Below are 19484 nucleotides of genomic sequence, written 5' to 3'. Positions count from 1 at the left end.
CTCAGATCCCAAAGCAGCCTGGTCTTTCAGGACCTCAGAGTCCAGTTCCTTGCTCTCCAATAAGGTAGTCACCACATGTTGCTACATAAATTTAAATTCAGACTAAATAAGATTAGATTTTTAGTTCTGACACTGCACTAACCACATTTCAAATACAGAACAGACAAATACTGAATAGTTTAGCAGCTACTGTATCAACCAGCACACATACAGAACATTTCTGTCAGTGCTGTAAATTCTCTTGGGTAGAGCTGGCCTTGAGCTGAAGACCCATCTTTTAGACAAGTCAGACATTGAAGTCATACTGTTTTTTTTTTTTATTTTATGTCCTTGTGCACAGAAGAAAACCAAGTTATTGATTAGTAGAGCCATTTCATTTCTATAATATGAATCTAAATTAGCCACTATAATCTAAATTGCACTTTAGAAACAGTTTCTTGTTAAGGAGAATTACATAAACCATTTTTAGAAAGAGATCTACCAATTATCTATAGTTACATAACCATCACATTTGCTTCCCCCCAAACCTAGGAAGATATGTTGGAGGATGAGAAAAGCATTATCCAAACACAACTCCAGAGGTGGGTGTCACGGTTTTCCAAGAGCCTGTGTTTCTTACCTGTACATGGTATGAGGGACATACACTTCTCGGATTGGAAATTCCAAAATCTCTTTGTGTGGACATGTTCGGTTTTCAGGAAAGAGTTTCACAGGCAGCATTTCAGGAGTCAGACAGCAGTTGATGATCTCTGGAGCTGGAGATATCTCCAGTTTGAGCAAGCCTAGAGAGAGTTCAGCACAGAAATAGTCATGTAAGAGGGATCTAGAAAGACCCAAACCTGCAGACCAACTCAGATTCTTAACTTCAAATGCATGCACCCCACATTGTACTGTATTTCTTTTATGAATATAAGGGTAATTTGTGAGAGTGTGAGAGTTTTGGAGTTCCTAGATAGTTTCCCATAGTTTGAGAAAAAGCATGTCATGACAACTTTTGAGATGAGGTTTCTATAAAATAAAAGGCAAGAAATTGTGATATGACTGAGAATGGATCAGAGGATCTTTAAAGTTCCTTCCATAACTATCACACTATAGTAATGCACAGCTAAGTAACTTTCCTGTATTGCTAGCAACAATTGGTGGTTTTCAAACTGAGTTCCTTGGTACCCCAGGGTGCTGTAGAAATATCTTATGGAATACTGTGCTGACAATAAGGAAAGCGTCTTTACCTTCCCCAAAGCAGTTCACATTTATTTTTTTAAATACTAGGTTTCCTTATAATATTACATAAGATAAAAGAGGCTTCTCTGTTCAAAAAATTATCTGAGAAACCAGATCTAGAATATATTATTTACAGAATCAATTCTTTAATAAATAGAAAACATTAACAAAAATTTGGTCTGCCAAAAATGCAGACCAATTCAGATTCTTTTTTTTTCTTTGTGGTACTAGGGATTGAACCCAGGGCCTTTTGTATGGGAGGCAAGTACTCTACCAACTGAGCTACATCCCCAGCCCCCAGATTCTTAATTTCGAATGCAAGCCTCCCACATCGCAAGTGGAAGATGGTTTTTATAAATCATAGTATCGGACAAAGAATGAATCTAATCACAAGTAGTTTGGGGACAGTTTAAGAGGAAAAAGACAATCCATCCACACCTGGAATTGACTTGACTCTTCTCTGTAAGGATGAAGATCTCTTGTAGTCAGCTAGAAACTTGAATAAGTCTTCATCACTGAGGCGACCTCCCTCCTGCCGAGAGAGAAGGTGGGGTTAGTGGAGATGTGCTGTGGACTCCTGGACTCAGGATATCTGACTGCTGGGGAAGATTTTTACCTTTAAGTTTTATTTTAACAGGTCTTTCATGGAAATTAGGATAACAGGCAACAGGAAATCAACCAGCCTCTTATCAGCCCTGCTGAGGATGGGGGGCTTCTACTGCATTCTAAGGAAGCCTATTTGACCCTTCAGAATCCCAGCCATGAGCTTCTCTCCACACCTTCAATCCATGGATGAGAGTTTTACTCCCTAGTTTACTTTCTTCTTCAGAGATGTGAAGATGGAGAAGGTGTCTTTCCCTCTTTCATTCTTTTCACATTTACCTTGAAAAAGTTTAAGCGTAAGTGCTACCTACCCTCTACGTGCACACCCTGGGGCTGGCACTCTGCTAAAGGATACTCATGTGCATGATGTCTAATCCTTACTACAACCCGTAGCTATGTCAGTCCATTGGAGAACACTCAGACTTAATTGAGTCAAATACCTTGTCACCCAAGGTACTGCAATCAGGAAGGACAGTATCCTGGATAGAAACCCTTTCAGTCCTTTTCTATTTATTTCTACACATGGACCCCCTAAGCATTCCTTCTGCATTTTGGTTTGTTAATACAATACTTTTAAATGCCCTATGAAAACCGCTTGAGCTGTGTAAGATTTTTCCAGAATAGTCAAACAGTCAAACCAAGTCTAAATCAAGTTGCCCTGCCTCCCCAGGGCAAAATATAAATAACATAAAATTTATCATCGTAAGCATTTCTAAGGCACAGTTCAGTTCAGTTGTGGTAAGTACATTTAAATTATCATGCAATCTCCAGACCCCTTTCATCTTGCAAAAACAAAACAAAACAAAACAAAACAAAAAACCCACAAAATGAAACAAAACAAACAAAACCCCTAGAACCCTATATTCCTCAAACAACCACACCCTGTCCCCTTTTCTCAGTCTCTGGCAACCATCATTTTACCTTCTGTCTCTGCATTTGAGAACTCTGGGAAGGTTTTTATTTTTTAGATAGTCTTAATGTTTATTGAACTAACCAAGAGCATCATCTGGAATGGTCACTCTCTATAAGCAAGAAGGAGTCCTGGCAAGTTTGCACATGGAACAGAGATGAAGAGGACAGCTAAGCCAGGAGACCTGGACACCAGTGGGGAAATGACATGTTGGCCAGACTTTCTTCAAAGCCTATTAACTGCACCGACCAAGACAGTTCAAATAGGATAGTTTGTATGAACAGAAACAAATCTATCTCTCAATTGACATAGCTAGCACTCAGAGCATGTACCATAATCTAGCTTTCACATCCCTTGTGTCATAGAACTGTCCCAACCACTGGGTGAAGCAAGCACCATCGTCTCTGTTCTGTACATAATGAAACTGAGGCTTGGTGAGGTTAAATGGTGGCTCTCTTAATCACTACCTGGATTCCTCCTTAGGGCACCAGCACTCATACCACTGCCTGGACAAATCCAGATCCACTGTAACAAAGATACCTGCTTGAAAAAGCTGTTAATGGTCATGGGGGTGGTTTTGAAGTTGGGTCCAACTCCATTTTCCTCCAAGGAGAGGGCTGGTTCAGAAAGCCTCCTAGATTGGGACAAATTCCTCCAATCACCTGCAGAGCTTCTCCCTTTAAAGCAAAACAACTGTCATTTGAAAGTGTACCTTTCTGTTTCCATACACAGCAGTCATGAATTCTCCCATATCTTAACATCTTAAGATAGGTTGAAAGCCTTTGAACATGGCCATTCTTGTTTTGAATAAAATTTTCCCTCTGTGGGCCCCCACTTTTCTTAGTCCTCATGTTGGATAAGAATGGAGAGGCCATGAGCAGCCCTGGGCCCCTCTCACATGAGACTGGGTAGGCCAGATGCCACCAGCAAAAATCCAGAGCTGCAACCAGAACAGGATCTCCTGGTAAGCTTTATTTAGTCAGGACACAGTTTGCTTTTGTTTTATTTTTACATTTGCATTCCACTGGGGAAGGCAAGTACTTAAATATCCCTGAATGCATTTGGGACTGTGACCCAAACATGCTGGGGTCAGCCTGAGTACATTCTGGATCCAGCTTGCCTCTCTCATGTGGACTAGGCAAGAGAACTCAGTTTCTGCCTCCGTTGTTGACCTTTGTGATGAGGATGAGACAGGGTCAAGATCCTGGAATTCTGTCTAGTTTTCTCTCTCCTTTGTGAATTCAGTTGGAAATAATCTTGTGGCTTTTACAATGCAAAACTCAGGGGTTCTGTTGTATACAGTCAAATTACTTAGAATTCTAATAGTTCCAATTCTTGCCTTTGAATATTTTCTTATCTATTTCCAACTCTCTTGCTGAAGTACAGTTTCTTGCTAGCACTATCCATGTAAATTCCATACAATACACTGCATCTTGGGTTGCCTGGTAGTCAGGTTAATTTACCCTTGACCTTTGATCACTGAGGTCTCAACAAGCCCTGGGCTAAACTACCTGATGGAGCCCTCTAAGCTCCCCATGTAACACTTTCAAATAAGGCTATCCTTTATACTTAAAAAAGGGTATACATAGAAGTTGGTGTTAAAAATTGTGGTGTGGGATCAGAATGTAGTCAAATGAGGTTTATTATCAACAAATTAGAAGTAAACCAGGAGTTAACTAGAATTTATGCAACAGCAACTTCAGAAGAAAAGCATCAATAACAAATACCCTTTCTTCCACTCCCTGGTAAACAGCAGAGCTAAGGAATGCATAAAGAATTTGAAGGTAGACTTAAATATTTGCTGAATTCAAAGGCATTTAGGAAAACAGAAACCCTGACACAGGTGGTGGGGGGCAGGGTGGTGGTGCCCACTTGAAAATTTTAAAATCACTTGGACAGCTCCATGTATAAACTGTAGGACATTAATTGTTCATCAAAGGGGAAGTGATGAAAAAGAGAGAAATTAATAAAGTGAATTGGAACAGTAACTAGATATTCTTTTAGCGTCCATTCTTTCATTGCACTTGGCAAAATAAACTAAAAAACTGGAAATTTTGCTGTGAAACCTGAGTTTTGCTTTTCAAAGCAAAGCCTTTGTAATAGTGGCTGTTTCTATATCCAGGAGCCACGTGTGGTGTCTTTAACACACTATGGATTATTACTATATTTTTTGTTATTTTTCACAATTTTTATTGTTTGAGAGGGAGTGACTACTAAAAATTAATCTTTTGAAATGTTAAAAAAATCCAGAAAATTCCAACCAAAATTCTTAATGTGAGAGTATACCTAAGCTCCATAAATTTGTTCATGGCAATTGTTTTGAGGATCCCTGTCCAATCAAACATATGCAATTCCAGCAGGCTAGTTTTACATTCTATTTATTTCTTTCCTCCTTCCTGTCTCGGACACCTTCCTGCTCTCTTAAGCCTCACTATTAAGCATTGACCTCAGAGTCAGTACACTGGGGATCCCTTCCCATCTTACAACAGATGAAAATCTTACCAACTGTGGGCTCCACATCAGTTACCTCCCTATCAAGGGTGGAGACATTGAAGATGCTGGCTAAGTTCACAGGAGCCCAGGCAAACGGCATCCGGTATTTCCCTAAACGTTGGCAGAAGGATTCAGCTTGCAGTTTCAGTTTTTCAATTTTATCTTTACTCTAGAGGAAAATGGAAAGAGATGAGCTGAAACAAACAGTATGGAACCAGCAGCAAGTCAACTACTTCTAACATGAATATGCCACCCATCTGCAAACCCCAACTCCACTGACTAGAGAGTGAATCAGCAGAAAATATCAACTTGCACCAGAAGTCTAGCTGATCAGAAAACAATGATTATAGGAGGAGGTTGAAGCAGGCTATAAGTAAACTGTAACTTCTACTATAAAAGAAATGTCCAAGGATTAATATACCAGTGAATCCACAAGCGCTTCTTTCAGATCTAGTTGTATGACCTAGTTCTCATGAGAGAAAATTGGGATAAAAATTTAATCCATCATCTACCAAGATCCCCCAAAGATTTTTTTAAACAAAAGTTGCCTTGGAAAACTTCAATAAGAATAAATATTGCCAACAACTTCTTCATTAAGTTGACAAGACTTCCAGTGTGTTCTTTTCAAGTTCAGATTGAATGATAAATGGAAAAAAAAAGAAGTGTTTTGAGTTCAATCAATTTATTTCAAAGGTATTAGTCTGATTAGGGAAGTTTTCTTCTAGAAAGGTCAGGTTTAAAAAATCATTTGGAGAACTTTTGTAAGTTGGTGCTTAATGGCCTGGGACCTGTAATTTACTATTTAATTTATGATGCACAGTAGTCACAGCCAATTACCAGTTATTGATACTGGAAAGGACAATGATCCATGGTGTTGAGAAAGGTCAGGAGATCTCTAGTACTGTTTAATTTTATGGGGTCTCCAGAGCCCTCCCAATCATCTGTGTCAGAGCCTCAGAAGCAAGATGATTGGATATGGTTTTTGCCCTGGCCAAATTTTACAGTCTTACGATGGGATGGTGCATGTCATTTTTTGTGAGTTCAATAATTTATTACTTTTAAAGATTATCATCAATAATAGATTCTCTTTCTTCTTTTGTTTAAATACAATTTATTAGTGTTTCATATGGGGACATATTATAGGCTAGACCACATGAACTATTTTGTGGAACACCTCTGTAAATATCTTCTAATCCTAAGATTTAATCATTTACCAATAATCAAATCATCATACCTTTCCTCCATCACTTTCTTTTATAACCATGTAGGGTTCTGCACAGTCAGCAATCTCTCCCTGTTGAAGGACTTTTTCAACCTACCAATAAGAATAATATTAAAACAAGTGAGTGAATTATATCCACATAGTGGAATCTCTGCAGCCATCAAAATCATGCTCAAGCTGGGCAAAGTGGCACACGCCTGTAATCCCAGTGGCTCCAGAGGTTGAGGCAGGATTGCAAATTCAAAGCCAGCCTTAGCAACTTAGTAAGGCCCTAAGCAATTCAGTGAGACCCTGTCTCTAAATAAAATATACAAAAATGTCTGGAGATGTGACTCAGTGGTTAAGTGTCCCTGGGTTAAATCCTTTGTACCAAAACCAAACCAAAACAAAACAAAAACCCCACAACCCCCCCAAAACCCCCAAACCAAAAACCAAAATGAAAACATGTTCAATGGCATAGGGTGCCCATAATATATGTTTTCTGATTTAAAAAAACTAATGTGAAGTATACCACACAGTTTTGTAAAAAAGTCAAGAAGACATGTTAAAAGGATGATAGTAGGAATACAGCAAATGTTAACAGTGGTTATCTTTGTATGGTGGGATTATGTGTGATTCTTATTTTCTTCCTATTGCTGATATGTAGTTTCTATTTTTAAACCATAAACATGTATTATATCCATAATAAAAATGCAATAAAAGTTATTTATAAAACAAAACCCATGAGACATATGTAGGAAGTGAAAAGCTCATTTTCTTTATTATGGCTAACAAAGTAAAAAAGAAATATGGTTTCCATAAAAGTCAAGTTGGGGACTATCACCTTCCACAAAATGAATAAATGAACAGAATAAATTATCTGTAATTGTGTCCCTTGTGTTTCCTATTAGGGCTACTTCTTTGGATTTAGCAGACTTGTAAAGAAAGTCAAAAACTGTAGATGTGCAGCTTCTCAATTTGCTAGCTGGATGGGAGATGAATGAATGCTATAACTGTCCAGCACCTTCCATTTTGTTTCAGGTGAAGGAACTAGTGGGAGGTGCCATAAATCTGGGCACTATGTTTAGGAAAAGGAAAAGGAGAAATTTGAAATTTTCTAATTCTCTGTGCAAAGAAAATTTAACTTTGATGTTGATGAGAAAAACAAGTGGATTTAGGCCCATTAACTTGAGCCATTAGTTGAGATGTCCTTGAAGAAGAAATTTAGGTCAACATATTCCATAGACACATGATTTTAATAGGCAAGCTCAGTTAAGCACAAAGTATTTAAACCAGCATACCCTACTGATGGAGAGAGCATTAATGGGGTTTCAAAGGAAGTGGCATAATGCAGCTCAATAGACACCTGTTTCAGGAAGCATAGAAGAATGTAAAAACCTTTCTTATTCTCACAGCTTGAAGGAAAGGTTGGTCCGATGAGGGATGTACCACATTGGAAACACAAATAGTAATTGAGCTAGAAACTGACTTGTGTTCCTGTTTATCCAAATTCCTTCATTCATTCAAAAAACATTTATGGTGATAGCTACTGGGGAGATTAAGTGGTGAACATAATAAATATGGTCCTCATTCTCTTGAAGCTCATAGACAGGAACTTGTACAATAAATGAGAAGGAAGCTAATCTTTTCCATGAAGTCAATGATTAAAAACATGCTCTTTAAAATAAACTTTGAACATAAGATTATGAATATTTTAATCAGGATCCTGAGGCAAGGATGGGGAATGCCCTGGCTTTATTTGAAACCCATGGCAAAGGGATCACCAGAATCTGGAAGCAGAAAAGTCCAGATTCAACCAGAGCAGGAGGTACTATCCCTTGACAATACTGGGCAAGGGAGACTCCAAGTACTTCATGAGAAGGAACCACAAGGTGATACAATACCCATGGTACGGTCCTTTATGATTGATGTGTAAAAGTATATGTCGTGAAATGCATGAGTCCTCACAACCATGGGAGCTAGGGCAAAGGAGCATATTAGAATAATGAGGGGCTGTTTTTTTCAGTGTTGGAGATCAAACCCAGGGCCATATGCATGTTAGATTAGCACTCTCCCTCTGAGTCACAACCTCAGACCCATCTGGGACTTTTAAAGTAGAGAGGCTTCCTTCATCTCTGTTCAGTCTGATTTGTATATTTTAAAACAATTCTTAGAAAGCTTAAGGTTAATCTTTATATGTGAAATGACCTCCTAAAGTCATAGCATATTAATACTTGAACAAGGTGACTGTACCTAAAATATGGTTAAAATCCTGTTATTCATCTTGAGACTAAAAATACGATAGAAAGAAGCCCCTCTTTATCAAATGATGCCTACCTGTATGAGCTAAGTATTACAACAGCATTTACTACATATTTAGGAGAAAAGCAGCAATGATAAATGCTAAAGATAAATAGAAAGCAAACTAGGCATTGTCTTGCTATATATATTTAAATTTCACAATTATATCCAGATAATTTAAAGTATGTTTGTTATTGCCAAATGAATACATTTATACATTTCAAAGTTTGGGAACACATTTTGTTATTGATAGTAATCAAAAGATATTACCACAGTTATTTGGTAACCTACTATGGATCAATCAAAATAAAGTCATCTGTTAAGAAGTAAGTTTGAAATACAATTTTACTCCATAAAACTGGTGTTGGTTTTATTGGTTTCCTAGATCAAGAGACAACTGTGAATTTTTAGGACAGCCACAGTGTAATTTAAGCTAAATGTTCTGAATCTCTAAGTAATACTACAATGGAAAGGACATGTTTGACAACTATAGATGTGTCTTTTTAGCAACAATTTTTTAACCATACTTTCCACAAGCTTAATCAGGTTCCCTTCAAACTTTAGATTATTCCCATCTTTCATAGTTTTTGTAAAATGGTGTCAAGAAAGTAACTTCTAAGTTATCTGAATTATTTGGAATCTATATGCTACTACCACAAGATCCTGGGCAAATCGTTGGGATTATGGACATAAGATACTGAGCTAAATTGAAAATGTTCTAAACGCAGAAGGCTGAATGTATACGAAATCAGATACCGGGATTTGCTGTTTTTATTTATTTTACAGTCTTGGTGTAGAGTCAATAAGTCCAATTGTTTGGCTTGAGGTTAGTTAAATACCCACTGCTGTTGAATTCTATCCAATTGTGTTGGTATGTGGCAAAAGTCTATGGTTTTCTTACATCAGCCAAGAGTACAGCATAGAATGGAAGGTTCTAGCTGCAATGCCCCCACAGATTTTGACTCTCCATAGGCACAGTATGTGGGATGGTGATAGAAATGGAGAGTGAAAGTTGAAAATCACAGTCCCTTACCTCAGTCTGTCAGAGATTGAACTTGGAAACATTTAGCTGATGGTTTCTGAGAAAACATGAACATTGTGAGGAAACTACAAGAAAGATGTTGTTCCTTTCTCCCACAGCAAAGTTCACATTCTTTAGTTAGGAGGAAGGACAAGGCTTTAATATGAAGTTACAACTACTCACTGAGGTCACTGTGATCATTTCCACTTGGCAGATGTATCTCAGAAAGTTTAGGTATTTGTCAGTCATGTATCTACATGACTGTAGGACTCCAAAAAACCCAAGACTTTCTAGTATTCAAAACAGAATTTATGGGCTGGAATGTAGCTCAGTTGGTAGATAACTTGCTTAGCATGTACAAGGCCCTGGGTTCAATCCCTAGTACTGTGAAAACAAAACAGCCAAACAGACTTTACTGATAAGGCAAAAGGAGCAAGTTGAGAAGGAAACAATTCAAATCCCATGAAGGACATGTAGACATATTCTGTCATTTCACCCCACACACAGGCTGGGAATAAAGCAATAATGGGAACATTAGCATGTGCATATCACATTGTGCTTAACTACCTTGACTACCAGGTAGATGTCTGAGGATGGGTAGGTGACTGAGAAGACTGCAGATCTTGCCTGACTCGATGGGTCAACTGAGGGTGTATGAGCTCGCAGAAATCCTCTAAACTGGTCAGAGTTCAGGTCACAGTGGAAATTTTCTGAGATCTGTAAATAAGCAGTAGAGAGAAAAACAAGTTAGACCTGCTGGATTCCTTATCTAAACATGTTAAAACAGTGAAAAAGTCACAGGGGAATTTCACTAAAAAGGGAAGGGTAAGGGCTGGGGTTGTGGCTTTGTGGTAGAGTGCTTGCCTTGCACAGATGAGGCACTGGGTTCAATCCTCAGCACCATATAAAAAATAAATAAACACAAAATAACAAGAGATCCACACCAAAACACATTATAATGAAAATACCTAGCATACAGGCTAAGGATAGAGTCTTAAAGCCACAAGAGAGAGGAATCAGATCACATACGGGGGAGACCAATTCATACCTCAGCAGATTTTTCAACCCAGACCCTCAAAGTCAGGAGATCCCAGAACAGTATATACCAAACTCTGAAAGAAAATGGATTCCAACCAAGAAGCTTATATCCAGCAAAATTAAGCTTTGGATTTGATGATGAAATAAAAACCTTACATGATAAAAGTTAAAATTTTTAAATTAGAAAGCCTGCACTACAGAACATCTTTGATAAAATATTTCATGAAGACTAATTGAAAAACAACAATGAAAGTCAGCAAGAGGAGGTATTACACTAAAGGAAAAAACTAATCAAAGAAGAAACCAAGTCAAATTAAATACCAAAAATAAACAAAAATGGCTAGAAATACAAATCATGTCTCAATAATATTCCTGAATGTTAATGGCTTAAACTCATCAATTGAAAGACATAGAGTAGAAGACTGGATTTAAAAAAAAAGACCCAACAATATGCTGCCTTCAAGAGACTCATCTCATAGGAAAAGACATCCACAGACTGAAGATGAAAGGTTGGAAAAAATCATACTACTCACATGAACTGTGGAAGCAAGCAGGGGTTTCCATCCTCATATCAAATAAAGTAGACTTCAAGCCAAAGTTAATCAAAAGAGATAAAGAAGGATATTTCATACTGCTTAAGGGAACCATTCATCAACAAGACATAGCAATAATGAATACATATGACCTAAACAATGGAGTGTCTATGTTCATCACACAAACTCTTCTCAAGTTCAAGAGTCAAATAGATCACAACACAATAATTCTGGGTGACTTTAACACACATCTTTCACCAATTAATAGAGCTTCCAAATAAAAACTGAACAATACAATTACAATTGTAATACAATCAACAACTTAGACTTAACTGACATATATAGACTATTTCATCCTTCAATGAGATAATATACTTTCTTCTCAGCAGCACATGGATCCTTCTATAAAATAGACCATAAAGCAACTCTTAGCAAATATAAAAATAGATATACTATCCTTCATTCTATCAGATCATAATGGAATGAAATTAGAAATCAATGATAAAATAAAAATTAAAAGCTACTCCAACACAAGGAGATGAAATAATATGCTACTGAATGAACAATGCGTTGCAAAAGACATCAAGGAGGAGATTAAAAAATTCTTAGAGGTGATGAGAACACAGATACAACATATTGAAATCTCTGGGACACTATGAAGGCAGTACTAAGAGGAAAGTTTATTGTATGGAGTTAAGTCCTTAAAAGAATAAAAAGTCAACAAATAAATGACTTAACATTACATCTCAAAGCTCTTGAAAAAGAAGAACAAATCAACACCAAAAGCAGTAGAAGACAAGAAATAATTATAAACAGAGCTAAAATCAATGAAATTGAAACAAAATAAACAATTAAAAAATTTGACAGAATGAAAAGTTGGTTCTTTGAAAAAATAAATATAATTGACAGACCCTTAGCCATGCTAATGAAGAGAAGGAGAAAGAAAACTCAAATTACTAACATACATGATGAAAAAGGAAATATAACAAAAATACTACAGAAATACGGAAGATAATTAGAAATTATTTTGAAAACTTGTATTCCAATAAAATAGGAAATATCAAAGGCATCAACAAGTTTCTAGAGTCATGATTTGCCCAAATTGAATCAGGATGATATACACAATTTAAATAGATCAATTTCAAGTGATGAAATAGAAGATGTCATCAGAAGCCTACCAAGCAAGAAAAGCCCAGGACTGGATGGATACACAGCCGAGTTCTACAGGACCTTTAAGGAAGAACTAATACCAATACTCTTCAATTTATTTCAGGAAACAGAGAAAGAGGGAACACTTCTAAACTCAGTCTATGAGGCCAATATCACCCTGATTCCAAAACCAGGCAAAGACACATCCAAGAAAGAAAACTTTAGACCAATATCTTTAATGAACATAGATGCAAAAATTCTCAATAAAATTCTGGCAAATTGAATACAAAAACACATCAAAAAGATAATGCACTATGATCAAGTGGGGTTCATCCCAGAGATGCAAGTTTTGTTCAACATATAGAAATCAATAAATGAAATTCATCACATCTATAAACTTAAAGATAAAAACCACATGACCGTCTCAATAGATGCAGAAAAGGCATTTGACAAAATACAACACCGTTTCATGTTCAGAACACTAGAAAGACTAGGGATAACAGGAACATATCTCAACATCATAAAAGCTAACTATGCCAAGCCCCAGGCCAACATCATTGTAAACAGAGAAAAGTTGAAAGCATTCCCTCTAAAAACTGAAACAAGACAGGGATGCCCTCTTTAACCACTTCTAGTTATTATAGTTCTTGAAATACTGGCCAGAACAGTTAGATAGATGAAAGAAATTAAAGGGATATGGATAGGTAAAGAAGAACTCAAATTAGCACTATTTGCTGACAATATGATTCCACCAGAAAACTTCTAGAACTAGTAAATGAATTCAGCAAAGTAGCAGGATACAAAATCAACAGCCATAAATCAAAGGCATTTTTGTATATCAGTGACAAATTCTCTGAAAGGGAAATGAGGATTTACAATAGCCTCAAAATAAATAAAATACTTGGGAATCAACTTAATGAAAGAGGTGAAAGGCTTCTACAAGAAAAACTATAGAACACTAAAGAAAGAAATTAAAGAAGACCTTAGAAGATGGAAAGATCAACCTTGTTCTTGGATAGGCAGAATTAATATTGTCAAAATGACTATACTACCAAAAGCACTATATAGATTTAATGCAATTCCAAACAAAATCCCAATGACATTTCTCATAGTAATAGAAAAAAAAAGTCATGAAATTCATCTGGAAAAATAGGAGACCCAGAATAAATAAAGCAATCCTTGGCAAGAAGAGTGAAGCAGGTGGCATCACTATCCTGGACCTTAAATTATACTACAGAGCAATAGTAACAAAAAAAGCATGGTATTGGCACCAAAATAGACTTGTAGAACAATGGTACAGAAGAGAGGACACAGAGACTAACGCACATAATTAGAGTTGCCTTATATTAGACAAAGATGCCAAAAACATACATTGGAGGAAAGACAGCCTCTTCAACAAATGTTGCTGGGAAAACTGGAAATCCATATGCAACAAAATGAAATTAAACCCCTATCTCTCACCATGCAAAACTCAAAATGAATCTAGGACCTAGGAATTAAACCAGAAGAAAAAGTAGGTCCAAATCTCCATCATGTTGGATGAGGCCCCGACTTCCTTAATAAGACTCCTATAGTGCAAGAATTAATACAAAAATAAATAAATGGGATGGATTCAAACTAAAAAGTTTCTTCTCAGCAAAAGAAATAATCAGTGAAGTGAATAGACAGCTTACAGAATGGGAGAAAATTTTTACCATATGCACTATTAGATAGAGCACTAATCTCTAGGATATATAAATAACTCAAATATATTAACACCAAAAAAAAAAACCCCAATCAATAAATGGGCCAAGGAACTGAACAGATACTTCTCAAAATAAGATGTACAATTGATAAACAGATATATGAAAAAATGTTCAACATCTCTAGCAATTAGAGAAATGGAAATCAAAACTACTCTAAGATTTCATCTCACTCCAGTCAGAATGGCAGCTATTAAGAATACAAACAACAATAAGTGTTGTCGAGGATGTGGGGAAAAAGGCACACTCATACACTGCTGGTGGTACTGCAAATTGGTACAGCCAATATGGAAAGCAGTATGGAGAATCCTTGGAAAACTGGGAATAGAACCACCATTTGACCCAGCTGTCCCCTCCTTGATCTATACCCAAAGGATTTAAAAACAGCATCCTACAGGGACACAGCCACATCAATAACTATAGCCTCCAAATTCACAATAACTAAACTGTGGAACTAATCTAGATGCCCTTCAGTAGATGAATGGATAAAGAAAATGTGGTATATGTACACAATGGAATACTAGTCAGAATTAAAAGAGAACAAAATTATGGCATTTGCAGGTAAATGGATAGAGTTGGAGAATATAATGCTAAGTGAGGTTATCTAATCCCCAAAAGCCAAGTGTCAAATGTTTTTTTTTTCTGATTTAAGGATGCTGATTTATGATGTGGTTGGTGCGGGCATGGGAGGATTAGATGAACTCTAGGTAGGATGAAGGGGAGGCAGAGAAAGGGAAGGGGCACAGAGGTAGGAAAGACGTGGAATGACATGGACATCATTACCTTAAGTACATGTATGAAGACATGAATGAATGGTGGACTCTACTTTGTGTACAACTAGAGATATGAAAAATTGTGCTCTACATGTGTAATATGAATTGTAATGTATTCTGCTGTCATATATGACAAAATAAATAAATAAATAAAGGTATCGTGTCCATCTACAAGTTTTGGCACCAGGGATTGAACTCAGGGGCACTCAACCACTAAGCCACCTCCCCAGCCTATTTTGTATTTTATTTAGAGACAGGGTCTCACTGAGTTGCTAAGCACCTCGCTGTTGCTGAGGCTGGCTTTGAACTTGCGATCCTCCTGCCTCAGCCTCCTGAGCTCCTGGGATTATAGGCGTGTGCCACTGTGCCTGGTTTGGAAAATTTTAAATATATACAAAAGTTAAGAGACTAATACAATGAATCATCATTTACCTCATATGGATTCAACAATTTCAATGAATAGTTAGCCTGGTTTCATCTATACTCCCCCACTCAATACTAGAAGAAAGTTCCCAAACATCACATGATTTCACCTGTCAGTATTTCAGTAAATATCTCTAAAAAGTAAGGACTTTTGAAAACATAACAGTAATACCATTATTACTCCTAAAAAATTAACAATAATTTCTTACTGCCACTAAATATTTTGTCAGTTTAAAATTCTCCATCTCAATTTGTTAAATTAGGATCCAAACAAGGCTCCTTATAACATTTGGGTGATATATTTCCCAAATTTCTTCTTTATGAATTTCTTGAGCCTTCCCAGTTGTCTGAAATAGGAGTTAATTCACACACACACACATACAAGAAGAAGGAGGAGGAGGAGGAGGAGGAGGAGGAGGAGGAGGAGGAGGAGGAGAGGAGGAGGAAGAAGAAAGAGGAAATAGGAAGCTCTAGTGAATACTTGTTGTTTTTATTATCTTAGGAAATACATACAAATAAAGAGAGGATTCAGGGGAGAAAGTATGAGAGAGATGATATTCTTTCCCTTACAGACTCAGTGAACCCTGAGGCCAACTCCACAGTTGCTGACCTTTGATCTTGTTATGTGAGTCAATGAGTATTTCTCCCCCCACACTTTTTAACCCCCAAATTGGGTTTTAGTTGGGAACCAAAAGAGTGGCACTTGTAACCAAGAGTCCTTCCTAAGCAAACTCTTTTTCTGTTATTTGGAGTGTGGTGGTGTCTTCCTTAAAAATCAACCCATAAGATGCTTTTCTTAGGGTCTGTGAATCAGGGACAGAACTCACATGGCAAAGTTTGGTGGCTGAATTCTACTTTGGTTTCTCCTACTGACTTAGTCAAAATTTGGATCTAATACTTCACCTCTTCTAACTTTTATTTCCAGGAAATAAAATAATGATGATATAGAATAATGTCATTAATGTATTATTTTTAAAAAATCAACATTTATAATCCTTTCAGATTAGGCAGAGACTCACCTCAATTCCACAGGACTTTCTTTGTATAAAGTACAAATTATAAGTACAAAGGCGATTTCTGTAAGAACAGCTTCAAAATTTTAAAAGTGCTGGTACAGAGGCCATCAAGCATTTTAGCCCTACAAATTTACAAATAGTTGGTCGGCTAATTATAAAGCATTCCTATTTACTCAAGAAAAGCAGCCATTTAGGAACTTGGCTAGATTATAACTTTCAGTAGCATCTGAGTTTCCGGACCATAAAACAAAGTTCCTTCAGAGGCAATTTATGTTTCATTGTTTTGGTCAGTTCAGACTGGGCATCCCCCCATTTAGTCCACCAGGGGGACTTGAATTAGCTAATGTCCTACTGTCCCTGTTTTAATCCTTTGGTTTCCTTTCTCTCTTTTGGTGTCCACTTTAGCTTTCTTTATTACATGTTAGCATCTCCACGGAAATGGGAGGAAAAAGAAAGAAGTAGAGGTCAAATCAGTCAGATTTACTATTTCTTGACAAATATGGCAAAGAATTTTAATGTAGACAGAAACTAAAAAGTTGGAAGATATGATTTTTAAAATGCCATCTTTAAATTTCAGTTATATGTGCTAATATAATAGGTAGCATATGCAAGCACACAAACCTGTGATGTGGAGGCAGCATGTGAGGTCCCTGTTTTATAATTTAGTTGACTTGCTGAATCTTTTTTTTAAAACATATATATATTTTTAGTTGTAGATGGTCACAATATCTTTATTTTATTTATACGTGGTGCTGAGGGTCGAACTCAGTGCCTCACACATGCAAGACAAGCACTCTACCACTGGGCTATAATCCCAGCCTGACTTGCTGAATCTTGAATAAATTGTTCAACCTCTTTGATTCTCACTTTCTAATCTAAATGGAGATGATAATATTAAACATATTATTCCTATTAGTGTACTTTTTGTTTTTTCACTTTTGCAATGGTGGGGATTGAACCCAGGGGTCTCATGCATGCTAGAAAAATATTCTATCACTAAGTTACATTCTCAACCCATATGTACTTGCTTTTTAAGTTGATAATAATTGTGTATATTCATGTGAAGTTTGATTTATGTATATACTCTAGGAAGATTAAACCAAGTTAATTACATATCAATTCCCTTACCAATTAATCTTTTCTTTTTTTGAGAAATGTTTAAATTATTCTTTTGGCAATTTAAAGATACACAATATATTATCATTAAATGTGGTCACTATAGTGTAACAGATCACTAAAACTTAGTCCTCTAGTCTAACTGAAAGTTTGTACCTTTCCATAAACATTTTTACTCCTACCCACTGCCCACTGATTAGTACCTTTCTACTCTCTGTTTCTATGAAGTAGACATTTTTGGATTCCACATATAGGTGAGGTATTTAACTTCATTTTAATTCTTTGAGAAAGGGTCTCACTATGGTGTCCAGGTTAGCCTCAAGTGACCTCCTGCCTCAGCCTCCTGAGTGGTTGGGACTATAGGTATGTTAATTTATTTTTCTAATCTGCCTCATTCAGAAGAGGATTTGAGGCTGCAGATAAAACTGCAAATAAAATAATTAGATGAGAAAACGAAGTGGTTAGAAAATAAGAACAAGAAAATAAAGGTAAAGGAACTTCAGGACTCCAATAACGAAGCTGTCATGGTTGGTAGAGGTGAACAGGAACTCTCAGTGAGGAACTCTTAGTGACGAACTCGGGAGATGCACACCCCACTGATCATGCACACTGTCTCAGGATGCACAAATCTTTGCCTGAGGGCTTGAGGCCTATTCCCTCTCCCTAGCTCCTTGAGGAGAGGTGCTGGATGGTCAATGTCCTCAATAATATTTCCATATTACAATGTTGTACCTAATGACTGCTGTTTCCTGAACTGTCCTTTTTGCTGACCAATGGTAAGGACATCAAAATGTGAGTCAGCAAACAATTCCCAGGGTGGGGGGGGGCATCACAGGGGGTGAGAATTAGGCTTCCTGATATTCTTGCTTGACCTGAAGTCCAAATTTCAAATATAAGTATATGGCATATCTTTTTTTTAATGAAAAAATCTCTTCAAATCTTACTTCTTGCAACTGAAATTTTAATAAAATTTGAATAGCAAAGATATAGCAGGAATCTATTCTGCAAAGACCCAACAGTGTAGATAAGCTGATACACAGAAGGGAAGGCCAAAAGCCCTCTATAATACAAAGAGCCCAAGCAGACACAAGGTTTGAATAATGGCCACTTTCATCCCTTCCAAAGTATCCCAGCAAGTGACTGCAGGCAAGGTCTAAATTATCCAGTTGTCACAGGTCAGCTTCAATAAAGAAAGAGGTGGACAAGCAAGATCCTAAAATTCCATATACTGGGCACATGGCTGTGATTATCTTAGCCTGAAATTATTTCAAAGCAGGTCTCTCCAGTTGTACAAAAGGACCAATAAAATAATGTTAAGGAAACACTAAAGAACATCAATATTTAATAATATGTATCCTTAAAAAACTGGATGATTTGACTCTGAGTAGGGTTGCTCCATATAGACCTTTAAAATGTTTTGAGGACTAAATAAGTTAATCTCAGTAAACATGTTTTGTAAAGTGCTATGAAAATACTAGTTATTATTATCAGAATCCCATCTGTATTATGATCAATAATTGGCTCTGCTGTGATGCAGACTTGCCTAAGTGAAAACAAAACAAAACAAAAAACATCCCCAGGAATCATACCATCTCAACATCAGGTGCTGCTCTACAGTGATAATGAAGGATAGAATATTCCTATGGACCCTGAGTCCTCAGTTAAATTGTCCAGTTTGGAGACTATTGCACTTACCTCGTCCACTGATGGGTACAGGGCAAAGAGCTCAGCCTGCCGATTGGTCCTGCGGGCCTCCTAGTTCTGCTTCTCAAAGTCCTCGGAACTCACATATTGCAGCAGGTTTTCTAGCCGCTGGTCAGGCTGCAGACTGCAGAGGTCAAAATCACAGGCAGTGAGGGGGCCTTTCCCAGACACATCACACAGCACGTTCACACGGTGGGGGCCTGTCTGCAAGAGAAGACGGTAGGCCTTAGTGAGAGAGAG

The 19484-nt window shown here is 37.1% G+C and overlaps 1 protein-coding gene across 1 annotated transcript in view; it reads right to left on the bottom strand.

The window, feature by feature from the left end:
- Positions 1 to 19484, bottom strand: part of LOC144252939 (dedicator of cytokinesis protein 8-like) — a 98314-nt gene that overhangs the window by 58041 nt on the left and 20789 nt on the right. The window contains 7 exon segments of the mRNA XM_077794960.1: positions 620 to 782; positions 1660 to 1753; positions 3275 to 3411; positions 5237 to 5396; positions 6462 to 6542; positions 10318 to 10467; positions 19236 to 19448. Of these exon segments, the coding sequence (XP_077651086.1) occupies positions 620 to 782; positions 1660 to 1753; positions 3275 to 3411; positions 5237 to 5396; positions 6462 to 6542; positions 10318 to 10467; positions 19236 to 19448 (998 nt within the window).

The sequence above is a fragment of the Urocitellus parryii genome, unplaced genomic scaffold (genome assembly GCF_045843805.1).
Source record: "Urocitellus parryii isolate mUroPar1 unplaced genomic scaffold, mUroPar1.hap1 Scaffold_70, whole genome shotgun sequence".
NCBI lineage: Eukaryota > Metazoa > Chordata > Mammalia > Rodentia > Sciuridae > Urocitellus > Urocitellus parryii.
The sequence above is the reverse complement of the archived record's forward strand: the minus strand, read 5'-3'. Positions and strand labels throughout refer to the sequence as shown.